The following is a 14,110-nucleotide window of genomic DNA, read 5'->3' on the forward strand; positions in this document are numbered from 1 at the left end:
CATTCCATACAACAGCCTAATAGCTATGAATATCCCTATTTTACAGATGAAGAAACTGAAACTCAGAGAGGAGAGGTGACTTGCCTAAAGTCACAGCTTGTAAGCGAGAGAATTAAGGTTACACAGCATGCACCTTTTTGATCCTAAAGTTCTTATTCTTTCCACTACCTTATATTTATGGCAGAATCCCCCCACTAAAATTCGTCAGTGGCCAATCTAAACCCCTAAATGCAGAGCTTTGGTCTTTTCTGTAATTTCTGTTATAAATCTAAATATCTAATTATTTTACTTATTTCTAATTCTTCATTTTGACTTGTTTTTAACCACATCCAAAGAATGCTTGGTAGACTTAAAAATGGCTGTTAGTTGAATTTAGAGAACAATACACTAATTTTCTGAGTGTTAGAGTTGTTTAGACATAATATACGTAGTCTCACAGTTCTTTCAACCTCACGCTAGTCAATATAAAAGGGTAGATCTATATAGTGAAGGGTCTGTCTCTTTTGCTTTGTAGGTTCATGTTAGCAAGCATTTATTCAAATATGCATTCATCAAATATTTATTAAAAAGTCTACTGTGTTTACCAGGCTTTGGTAACATGAAACATGAAAATACAAAGATTAATTTCTGATGATTTGAAATAGAATTATGGCCCTTTCAAAGCTTTACAATTTTATGGAAACCTTCTCTGTAATTAGGTTTGATCAGAGCTTCTCTTTTAAATGAAAACCTTAAAATGAAGAAACTAACGTATGCTTTAGTGAACACTTAATGATTATATTTTAATATTACTGTATTGAGTTCTTAGAAAATGCAAGTAGTAATAACAATGATCTGCTGCAGGAAGGATGCATTCCAGCTTGCTTTCTACCATGTTAAAGGCACACTGGATGTTTGGAGGAAAGGTGAAAATTCATTTCAGGGGGAAATACACTAGGAAGTCTGAACTTAGCCACAGATCTAAGCCACATTTTCCAGTTGAACTACATCAATTAGCAAAGCTGATGTTTTGATCTCCTTCTGTCTGATTCCTATGCTATAGTGTTCACTGGGTTTCAAACCCAGGAGGGTAAGACAGGGGTATTATTTTGGTACAAGGTACCAAAAGTTGCAAGGGGATTTTGAAATCGGATTCTTTCTCAATTGATTCTGAACTTGAGAGAAGACAGGATGGTATTTATTGGCCCAGAATTCCCAAGACTTCTATGTGTCGGATACTATGTTCACTTTATATATATTATTATCATTCCATTTTTCAGACAAAAAAACTGAGGCATAAGGAAGTTAACTTGTTTGAGGTGATGCTATATTAAGTGGAAGAGCTGAGATTCAAGCTCAGGTCTATCCGACTTTGTACTTCTAACCTCATCTCCACACTATCTCTCTGCAAAGGATATGATTCTAAATGTTATACAGGCACTAAAAATAGGAAATAAAAAGAGTTATTATCACAATCTGCCTTCAATGACTATAGGTTTTAAGTTTATTTGGAAAAATGTAGATGTCTTAGAATATAGAAAATGTTTAAAATAATACATTCTTATATTGATTATTCAGTTACTAGCTAAGTCTATTCATTTTTTCTTTCTAGTTATATTTTAAAAGATTTTGGGCTAAGGAAAAAAAAGGAAGAAAGAAAAAATATAGTGTGATTGGTGCCTTCAGTTTCTGAGGAAAAACAAAATTCAATATGAACAGCAGCAGCCCCTGGTGGTCTAAGGGGAAAAACATAGTGTATCTATTATTATGGGGGTTGAAATATGTTTTTAAAAAGAATATATGTACATATTTAGCCATTTGACTCAGTTCTCAACCCAACACATTAAAAAACAGATGCTTTAAAAAATGATCTGTTGGCAAGATGCTTGTTAAAATTTTATCAGTTGAAATATTAAAATTCATTATGAATTAATTAACACATTATATAAAAATAAAATGTTTTTGTTTCATCGTTTTACAAAGTACTATACCAGTGGTGATTAACACTGGGAATTTTGTGTGTCTTGATGTGTGTTGCTCAAAAAGAAACTAAATTTATAGGATTACCACTAAATTGATGACATTTTCTGTCTTCACTCTTGAATTCAGTTGGCAGATGTTTCCGAGAACAAAAAGTTCCATCTTATTACAAAACATATTAAGCAGGTTTTCCTGCCAGGCATGTCTGACATGATGTTTATTGCCTAGACCAAATCAATCCCCTTAATAAGCCATAATATATGCCAGAAAGTACATTATTTCATAGTTAAGGAAAGTTGCCACATGAAAGACGAAGTATTTTGATCTCTCAAGCTCTGCTCCTAATGCATCAGAAATGTGCTACATAATCCAATAGTTAGTCACATCTATTTAGACTCATTTAGTAGGTAAAATAAAACTATACTTTGCTAATCTTAAAGTTTTAGGCCTCGATTCTACTTTATTTCTGCTGGTGTATACTAGATATTTGCAAAAATTTCACAGGAGATTTTGGCTATTTACTGGATGCCAGAGAAAGAAAAGTCAAATACTTGAATATTCTAGGAAAATAAAATGGTTTCAGAGATTAAACAATCATTGAGTGAAATATGAGTGAGTTGAATTTGGTTGCTAAATCACTAGATAGAAATGACTTCCAGTGGCATCTGCACGGAAAAGAAGAGGTACAGAGGAGAAGAAAGGATATTTATTAGCCTTCAGCAATATTTTGGACATAGTCCAAGTCAGAGCATCAAAAACAGATTTTTTTTAAAAGAAAGCTTCAGTTTATCAGAGCTGGCTGTTTCTGAACAATTGCAAAAATTCACATGAATGCTGAAAAAAATCAGTCAGAAAACTAGACACCAAATATCTTGCGTGTTAAGGAATAAGTTTTTTGATGGATGTCAACAAGCAATCAATCCATAAATATTTGAGTATCTTCAATGTGTAATGCCAGGCTCTGCCAAGATTCCTATTCTCTAAATGTCTCCTCCACATTTGGATTTTTCCTTCTGTGGCCATATGATCTCCCTTCCCCCTCCACTTCTAGTAGTTTTATTTTTTTTAACGTTCTAAGTCTAATCCCTCTACTTTACTTCCTATCACTACAGCCCACAACTAAGTTTCTTAGGGAAGATATATTCAAGCAATTCTAACACATTACATAGATCAGCATCAAATCACTTTTGCCCATATTCCACCTACATACTATAAAGTCCTTTTACTGATCTTCTTCCTTAGTCTGAATATTTGTCCTCTTATGCTACAGTTTGATACCAGAATAACCCTCATTCCTATGCTGCAAGTCACATTATCTAGGTATCCCTAGACTAAGGCCTAGTCTTTTTGCTTTAGTCTCCTTCCTGGGGATTGGATCCTAGTTAGTAGATTTAGCATCAGTTCCTGACTTTCTTGCAGTATGCACTGTACTACTGTAAAAACTGGCTCCTATCTGCTTATTCATAAGGATTGATATGCAATTCCAAAATCTATAAAGCATGCTCAAAGGATTGTAGGGCTATAATGGAAAGGCATGAAAGATAAATTGATAATAATATTATGAGACAGAAGAGATAGCTCAAGATAGAACATGATAAATTCCATTCAAGTTAACTAATCATGACAACTCCCAACAGTGTTACTAAGGAGAGGTCACTGAATATGATGGGTGTGGATGAGTGGGATTTCAGCTGGGCACTACAACATGGACAGAATCTGAATTAAGGGAAAGAACAGAAAAGCAAAGTTACAGATTCCATAAAGCACAAAGTGTATACAGGGTAGAGCAAGTACAATAGCCTGGCTGTACTCTTATGAGCAAGTGTGTAAAACAGAAATAGCAATAGGTTGGCATAAATATTTCCATTTTCATCCATAATTTTAGCATCATGATGATATAGCTAAAAAAGAAAATAGGGTATCTCACTTTTATATATTCAGATGAAAATGTATAGGTCAATCAAGGTATCAAATAAATCATGACAAACCGATTTTTTTTTTTTTTTTTTTTTTTTTTTTTTGCGGTACGCGGGCCTCTCACTGTTGTGGCCTCTCCCGTTGCAGAACACAGGCTCCGGACGCGCAGGCTCAGCGGCCATGGCTCACGGGCCCAGCCGCTCCGCGGCATGTGGGATCTTCCCGGACCGGGGCACGAACCCGTGTCCCCTGCATCGGCAGGCGGACTCTCAACCACTGCGCCAACAGGGAAGCCACAAACCGATTTTTTATCATTAATTTTCAGAATGTCTTCTCAGTTACTGGATTAGGTAGGGGATCAACAATGTAATTTTTCTTCGTTTTGGTTTCTTTGAATGTTTCCTCACAGAAGATCAAGTAGTATACTTTAATAATGCAAGACATATTAGAGAAAGCAGTAGTAGTTTGGGATTTTAATCCTGGCTCTACCATCCTATTTATCAAATAAAAAATTATTATGAAGGCTCTGTTCTACAAATATTTATTATTATGTTTCTGTTCTAGGCTCTGGGTTACAGCAATGAAAAAAAACAGACTAAGTCCCTGCCCCATGGACCTTACGTTAAGAGCTATGTGACCTCAGGAAATTTACTAAGTATTGACTCTTAGTCTCCTCATCTGTAAAATGGGATCAGTATTACTGATCATATTAAATTTTTTAACACATTTTTGACTGGAGATGTATTGCGGCCACAGGCACTAGTTTCTGCAAAAATCGCCTGGTCAATGTGTTAACATTATTATTTATATATTATAAACATACTAAATAAATTGTTTACTGACAGTTACTAGTGTCCATTAAATGATAACTGGTCAAAAATCTATATAATCATCAAACGTAGTTTACTGTATCATATCATGCTTTTATTATAATTGGTTTAATTTTCATATTTCAGATACATATTTTATTTTCAACCAGTTAGAACAATGTGGTAAAGAGGAAAGAGAGCAAGAATCTACAGTAATCAGAAGCACTAGTTTTAACACTTAGTTCCATCATTTAGTAGTTCTGTGATCCTAGACAAAAATGTACCATCTATGCATCAGTTTCTTTAACTATAAAATAAGGGTGAAATTATTTGATTTACCTAGCTCATGCGGTTGTTCCAAAGAATAGATGATTGATTTCAAAATGTAAATGGTTAAGAAGTATATAAATAAAAGTTAATTCATCCTCATCACATACACGCTCTGTGTCTGAAAATTACAAATACATATTTGGAGATATGTAGAGGAAAGGAGAGTACTAGAAGTCACTTCTTGCGTGGATCAAAATTACCTAAGGATTAAGGCACCTGACACAAGATGAACCATTATTCTCTTTCCCACTACAGGATCATGCCTTACTATCTAGAAGTATGTTTGAAGAGTGTCAGCTTAGCTCTGCTATTTTGCACAATTCTGGAAGATTTTAAGAGAAAGGGTGTTTATTAAGAAAAATAACATTCATAACCAAGACTATCAGGTATAAAGCTGTGTTATCTACATGAGTCTATTTTTGTCTCTTAGTGCTTTCAATGAAAACCTAGACGAGTGAAATGGGACAAGAAAGAAAGAGGCAAAAAGACATGATAAGAAGTAAAAATAGCAGGAGTGTAGAAGAGATAAAACAAAGAAAAAAAGACAAAGGGAAAGGTAGATCTTAATGAAGTGACATAAAAATATTTTTTTCCCTTGGTACAAGAAAAAAATAGATGCAGAAATAAACAAAACAGACGTGAAAAAAGAATAAAGAAAATGCACACATACAAGAGAACAAAAGAGAAAAATTAAAGCAATAGTGACATGATAAAGAGAAAATAGAAAAGAAATAAAATTTAAAAGACAGATGTCAGAAATGGATGATTAATCTGTACATATCATAGGCAAATAAAAGAAACTGTTTAAGAAGTAAAAAACTTAATACGCAAAATCACTTTTTGTTTGCATTTTACATAGAAAACTGAATATTGCGAGTGATTTGTATATTTCAAAAACTTACACAATTCATTTTTGGAATCCAGATATAAGGGGGAATTTTTTTTTAAATTCTATCTTAAGATGGTGGTTGACAGACTGGATCATATTAATTAGGAAGCTCAGGACAACCAATAGAGAAGAAGGTGACATCAGGACCCTGATGCAGTCATGGCAAAGAAAGGCAGTAATATAACTACATGAACAAGCTACTTATGAATTCCAAATCTAATCATTGTTTTTGTTTCTCAAACAATATATTAAATAGTGAGATGCTTTTCACACATTTAAATATTGTAATCTGCCTAACTTTTGCTTGATTCATTGTATGACACGCTTTAGGTGGTCTTGATCTGGATATATTTTGGGGGGATCCTGAGAATTTATATGCTGCTTAACTGTCCTAACTTACTCAACAGACTGACCTATAATCAAATGTGTTGAATGTCTGGAGTACAATTCCCAAAAGTATAGCGATTATGCCATGAACTAGAAGTAAAATAAAGAAAATAACTTATAAAGCTACATATTTTGCCTCAAAGGTGGTATGAAATATTTTACTAATGAATTTTAAAGTAAATGTAAAAATAGCTCAAGTTGAATAATCTGAAACTTTATTACTATCTCACAGTATAATTTATAAAATGTTAAATTGTCTATATTTAAATGTTCTGAATTGCTCACTTTTGAAGAACATATCAATTTACTATTTTACTTACCCAATAGCATTTTGGACATACTGTACTATTAAATTATATTTCTAGCACCCATAATAAGGGCTTTGAAAATTGCATGAATCTGTCATATATATATAATGCACAGTGGTATATCAAGCAGAATGTGTCAAAGGGCAAATAAAATTGTTTGTGCCCCCTATAGAATTAGAATTCCTTGGGCAGCACTGCTATAACGATCCCATGCTGCTAGCATTACAAAGTGCAAAGGTTCACTGGATAAGAAAAGAGCAAAGGACAGAGTTCCCTCATTACACTATTCCTAAACTATTCTAGCTTAAATATTTATTAAGATATTAATTACTCTTCCTCCCTCCATCAGCCTTCAGAAGTTAGGCTGAGAAACTGTGGATGGATGGTTGCTCATAGGAAAACAATGCATTAAAACTATAACCACCCAAGACGAAGACTGATGTTTGTACAGTGCATTATTAATTGATTTTGAGACTTAAATAAAATATCACACTGAAATAAGAATGCGTTTTGTTACTTTGAATAAAAAACAGAAAACATTTCAAATAACACCCTTGGGAAATAAATCTTTAAAAATTAACACTTAAAAAAAATAAACAAAATAATTTAAGAAAATAAACTATAAATAAAGAAAAGGAATGTAAAATTGCTTAGAACAGGTCTGAACATATGGAAGATTTTCAATAAATGTTAGTTGCTGTTGTGGTTTAAAAAAAAAGGAAAAGGAAATAATGAAGGAAAGTAATGATCTTGCTTATTACTTACTCTGATATACAACTGCATCATTTCTTTTTCCCTTTGGGGGTTACGATACTTCTCGTAGAAATCACGTCGCTTCTTTGTTTCTTTAGAGACTTTATCTTTTCTTTCCCGTTTTTCTGCTGGTTCATCTGAACTATCAGAAGATGACTGTACATGTATCTTCGGCTTTTCTACTTCGATATAGTTTTCATTGGGATTCAGTACTATTACTCCATATCCTTCCTGTTTTGAAAGCAAAAAAGGCAGCATAATTTAATATTAGAAATCATTACAATTCATAAAAACGTTCTTAAAATCTCAGTGATTTAATATAGTTACATATTCACTAAAATATTCCTTTATAATATAGTTTTAATTTCTCCAACAGAAAGTGATTTAAAATTATGTATTGTGTGTAGAAATAAGCATAGACTGTCTATAAGATCAAAAAGACATAATTGTAACACATTAAAATAATAAAGCTTAAATTAAAAAAGTACTAGATCTCCAAGAACCCCCAAAATGATTCAAATAAATTATCAAATAGCAAGTACACTTTCAAACCACATTAATATTTATAATACATATTTTGAGAAAATAACCTCTGAAATTGAAGTTTACAATTCCAACCACATTTTGCTGGATTTCTGTTCCTTTACAATTGCACTTTAATGAGTATTTTTTATTTGTTTGAACTTAAAAAAAGAATAAGGAATTAAAGAGGAGTAAACAGCCTACAGATTTACAAGTCTTTATTATCAGGAACACAGAATGTCTACCTATGCATACTGGATTCTTTTCACCTCTCTTCTTTCAGGAAGGCACACAAATCACAAAACAAAATAATGTCTTACTGTAATGTATGGAACCAAGTTTTTAATCCTGAAATTTCTTTTATTTTTCAACTACCATAAAAATTTCTCTTTATTAAGAACTAGTACCAGGAAACAAGTTCCAGAATTTAAAATACAGCTTATTGAGCTATTATATTTTTTTTAAAGTTTTAAAAACATGTTTTCCTGTCTGACTTAATTCTAGCAAGGCAAACCTTTCTATAGTTATAATTAAAGAAACTTTTGGCACTTATATTGTAAATGATGGAATAATCTAACCATGAGAAAATAGAGAAGGATAAACAATTACCACTGACAAGCCACACATATTTTTGAAGCTATTTATATCTTGTCTTTTCTATTCAATTCTGTACTGTGGGTGCCCTATTTTGTCTGGTAAAATCTTGTAAGGTCATACTTAAAACATGCGTTATATTATGTTTAAAAAATAAGAGCTCTTAAAAATAAAGCTTAAAAAATTCTCATCCTTACTAAAAAAAAAAAAAAAGTACATACTTTTCCCAAAACTGTAACTGTAGAATCTTCTACATCAAGTTTAATTTAATTGTTTTTTGCCAAACCAAACATATGATAATTAAAAAAAAAAACTGAGAGCAGTAATACAAGCCAATATTAAGCATAGACTCTATTGTCCTTATTTGTAAATATGCTACATTGCTACACATTGTTGGCTTTTCTAATAGTTGATTTCACAAACTACATACAAACTTCGTTGGGATTGTTTCAGTTTCCCCCCAATCAGTTGATATTATTGTCTAAAACCATGATATGGTTTGGAGATTTTCAAGATCACTGAAGTTTTGATTTTAGTGATAGGGCTGTTAATTAAGATATAGTTGTCTTACACATATGAAAACTACAGAATAATATATACCAAACTGATAAACAAAATACCACATATTCCTCAATATGTGTTTAAATAAAACCTTTCATACCTTGTTCATGAAAGGCTTATAAAACACTTTACAAATTTTTAAATTTAAATGTTCATTAACAAAACACAAGACAAGATCGTTTTTTTAAGTTTCTTAGCTGGTAAGTCAAAGTTTTACCAACAAAAGATATTTTATTTGGTTCTGCTTTATTCTAATCTGTATAGCTATTCAAAAGTCTTGTAATTCATTGTGATCACTGTCAGGTAGACATATTGTCACTCGGTGATTTTCTACAGTTGGACACACTTGACTAGTTATTAAAATCACATTTGAAGGAAGTTCCTACCCCTCTTCCTTGTGCCTCTTACAACTTTTCACGCCCTTCTCAAATTTCAGCTATAACTTCTCCTCCCACCAAAAGTAAGTTAAAGAACACTGTTGCACTCTGCTAAACAGGCTGAAATAGAGGCATTCAGTACACTGCCTCTGGTGTAAGGAACATAGTCAAAAAAGGTCACCATAGGCCAAAAAGAAAATTGCCTCCTTACTAGATTCTCTACCGTGAGTAAGTGGTCTCCTGTCATGTTTCTTCCCTGCCTTCTCTGAGTGAACTGAACTTTACACACACACACACACACACAGCCTTTCATACTTACAAGAGTTAGGGTTAGCAAGACCAAAACAGAATCTTAGAGTTCTTAGAGATGAAAATAGTGATATATTACATTTTAATGATAATATGAAAAATTTCAAACTCAAGGTAACAAAGTGGGACTTTAATAAATTGATAAAACATGAACATCATCTTTGCACAATGAATAAACTCCAAATAAAGGTAAATTCTTTAGACAAAATTTATAGTCACCAAAAATGAGAAAGCTATCACCCTAGTTTATAATTTAATCACTAGAAATAATATTTGCATAATGCCAGATTTATTTGAGCAGAAGTTTTTACTTTAATTTTTGCAAATCATAGATTGAGAAATTATTGTGCCTACTTGATTTTAAATGAACTATGAAATTTGATATGTCCCATCTAAATAAGTATAAAAACCAGAAACACATAAATCATCAAAGTAGTAGTATTTGTCTAAGTTATCGATTATGTAACTGAAAATTACATGACTCATTTCTCCAATTTTATAAAGACATGATGTCAATTTTTCACCAAGGCATCAACAGATGAAAAATGATTCTATTTTTAAATCATGAATATATAAATCAATTAAATAATTTTTATCATATAAATTTCAACAATGAATGCTTTTCGTTAAACGTTTGATTTATTCAGAAAATATTTTATCATTTAGATATTTCATCTGCAAATTTAATTAATGGAATAACAATCAAAAAATATTCAGGAACATTTTCTGTGGAAATGAGAGCTAATTTTAATAAATGTCTCTGTTGCAAATTCAATTACCATTCTGTAAAAAACTTACATTTTTCAAATAAAATTTTCCTGATAATTAATGCAATATTCACAGAGACCATTCATAACCATTTTATGAGTAGGAGAAAGCTGGAGCAACAAAATAAAGTTAACTATCCCACCTAAAGATATGTAGTAAAACTTCATCTGTTCCTCTTTTTCTCTGCCACATGTAAACATTGTCCAAAAAATCCTTTTACATAATAAAGCTACAAAGAGCTTTTCCATGTTAACATTAATATATGTAAACTAAGGAGTCAAAGTAAATAGTCAGAGTAAACAAAGCAGACCACAAACCAGAAGTTAAACTTAACTGTTTTAAATAGAATGATATCAATTTATATCTTAAACAAAGAGAATAAACACCATTTAAAAAATCAATTCTTTCTATCCCAAGTAACTCAATCAGTACACACAGAAATAAGTAAGAGGAGATCCTAGTTTAACCTTTAACAAATGTACCCATAAAGTTTTATAAAACTACTCTATATAACCAGGCGTCAAATATAATATCATAAAAGAACTGTGCACTGCCACTCCAAAGGAGATCTCCATAATTAATGCTTAGAACATTAAACATTTTATATTGAAGTATTTTTAATTTAATTATTCCTTAAGCATGCTAAATTTCTCCTACGATGAAAATTTTGGTCATTTCAAATGCACATGGAAAGTTCTGTTATCTTTACCAAGATAAAGTGATCAAACTGATTATCTAACATTCTACAACTAAATAAATAAAACTTCTGGCATCTTTTGTAATGATTCACCCAAATCAATTCCAATATCCAACATTTCAAGGGACAAAGCATACATAAAGTTGTTAATTAACTCTTATGTTTGATCGCACAGTCTAATAGAAGATCAAGGTGATCAAGAGGACAGATATTGGTAAAAGTAAGCTTTAGCTCTTTAATTTACCTCATCCTATTTTCTACCCTTTTGTAGCTATAACTATAGTTTCATTATTAAACCTGTGTTTATAAGGTATAAACCATGGGATCTTAATCAGAAACTCCCAAAATTTTACTGCTTGACGTAGCATTTTATTCATCACAGTGCTTGCTGTGATTTAAACAGAATACACAGGCCTCTGGGCCTCCTTTACTTTGAAGTCTATAGATGCACTTACTAATAAATAATAGTTCATTTATCATTCAATCAACAAATGATGGCTTAGGTCAGGGGTCTAGAACAGACAGGTGATGCGAAACACAAAGAACCAAAGAGGAAATCTTGCTTAAGAAATTAAATCAGTACAGAAATGCACTTATGGAGAAGATACTACAAATAGATAAAATTTTAAAATGCCTGGCCAGAAACAGAATGTACTTTTGACCCCAATGAAACCTTGCCAAAACTGAGGATTTATCTAAGTTAATTTGCCTATTAATTACCAATTATAAGGAAATCGGAAAATAGGAGCAAATTCTACATCTTTTCAAATCTCTTGTGGTTGGCTACATAAAAAATCAGCTGAAAGTACTCAGCTCTACATATTAACCTGCCAATACTGCCAAGCCACATGTGACCAAAGAGGTCAGGGGCCAGAGTATAATCCTTTGACCTACGGAACTATCTGTTTTGGTCTTCAGGCAAGGCTCCGTAAGAGATCATTTTACACAGATTTATCAATCACATTTTTCACGTTCAGCATTCTATCTGCTGGGTTTGAAAGAAGATAGGTGCCCATCCTCAAGGGAAATGAAACCCAAAGTGTCTTATCTATAAACTATATCTACTACTGTCCATTCATCTTTTCTGAAAGATGTATGTTGTGTTTCTTCTCATCTTTTTCTCAAGAAGGGTATGTATATGTCACTGTTGCAACATCCTAGGTGCAACAGTGAGATGAGGTCATGACAACCAATCAGAAGTCACTAGTGAAGCGTTAAAGTAAACATAGCTGTTGGAGCTGCAGCTCTGCTTGAAAAATGCCCCCTCCATTATTTCAGCAATTTTCTCAAGACGTGACCTGGGACTGAAACGCCTGAAATGTCACTTGACTCTGTTTTGTGCTTCTTCCCAACTGCATTTAGGTAACAGCACCCTGCTAATATTTTGTAAAATGTCTGTCATGACCATGCTTTGACTTGTAGTTCCCTAAATTCTAATGTTGTGTTCCACGGTATAAAAATACCATAATGTGAACCAACATAGATTACCCAATAAGTTTCCAACTTCAAATAGCTCATCAAGTTAGTCAGTAAAAGAAAACATGCCACAAAAAGTTTTCGGAGGACCACCTGTTGTCTATTATTTTTACATAGCACTTACTCATAAATCATAACACAGGGTAATTAATCAACCTGTCAAAGAGAAGGTCAAAGGTTATATGGTAGAGTCAGAAGGTCATGCATGGGCTGATAGAGGTCAGGGTCACACTGCATTCCTCATTATCAAGTTGGGATGAGAGACGGCCCAAGCAAACAAAAGTGAAAGCAGATGGAGAAGAGAGTGGATAAAAAAAAAAAAGAAAAGAAAATTTCACAAACAAAAAGAAAAGTGAAAGAAGACTGTCTGCTGCTTTCAAGTAGAGAATAGAAGAGAAAAGAAATACACTGAAATGTGCTCAAAGAAGCTCAAGAACATAAAGAAACTACAGTTTCATTAATTAAATAAGTCGAATATAACTTTTCTTGGTCATTGTATTAGTGCATACTAAGCAATATTAGAAAATATATGTTTGCCATCTCTATACCTTCCCTAGCTAGTGTACCGGGATAAATTAAGGTAAATGCAAAGAGTTCCAAAGGATAAAGTACAATTACAAAAAAACTTATTATAAGAGGGTTTTTTCCCCTTTAATATTGTTTCAGCATTATAACACAGATGCAAATAGTTTTAAGCCATAGGATAATTTTTGAGTATGCTACAAAGATATCCACAAACACAAATGCATCATAAAAGTCCTTTTGAATAACAAAACAGTTATAAAATATTCTATTATTACGCTGGCCTGAATTAGATGCAGAATACTGTGCAAAATTAGCTGTCACCCTTTGCTCAAAATCTTTGTTAATCTCATTTTGAATGTTTGCAGCTTTATCAACACATGCATCAATGTCAGCTCCTTGGTTACTGAACCGCTGTAGCTGGAAGAAGATATAATTAAAATGTTTTGGCACAGAAAAGGTGAAATTGTATCTTCCCTTGTTCCCTTAGGAGTCTGTAAAACATGAAGGATATATTGACAAACACACACCCTTGTCTCCGGTTCTGACATCAGGTCAACCAAGTGCTATTTATTTTAAAACATTTACTTTGCACTTACTCACATTATCACCTGCTCTGTTTCTAACTTTTCCTAGGCTTTAGAACGTTATGTTGCTTAAATATCACAAATTTCTTTTCTAATCATCAATATCTTATTTATCAAAGCATTCCATATGTACAATAGCATTATAAAAACATTTACCATTCATTATAAATGGCAGAAATATGATTTAATACTACAGCATTATGAAATATTTTATATTCTTTGCTTCTCATTCTCATAAAAAGACACAAACATACATTAAACTAAAAGAAGTAACAAGTTACAACTGTTGCCCAGTCAGTGACAGATCAAAATGCCTAAGTGGATACAGGGAACCCTATGGACACA

At 32.5% G+C, this 14,110-nt stretch overlaps 1 protein-coding gene across 3 annotated transcripts in view; it reads right to left on the reverse strand.

Moving 5' to 3' along the window:
* The window catches only part of ARB2A (ARB2 cotranscriptional regulator A), a 419,560-nt gene that overhangs the window by 244,416 nt on the left and 161,034 nt on the right, over positions 1 to 14,110 (reverse strand). For all 3 annotated transcript variants that reach the window (XM_082651759.1, XM_082651758.1, XM_082651757.1), the window contains one exon: positions 7,365 to 7,583. In XM_082651759.1, the coding sequence (XP_082507885.1) occupies positions 7,365 to 7,583 (219 nt within the window). The remainder of the gene's footprint in view (positions 1 to 7,364; positions 7,584 to 14,110) is intronic.

This window comes from Grampus griseus (assembly GCF_964374135.1).
Source record: "Grampus griseus genome assembly, chromosome: 3".
Taxonomy (NCBI): domain Eukaryota; kingdom Metazoa; phylum Chordata; class Mammalia; order Artiodactyla; family Delphinidae; genus Grampus; species Grampus griseus.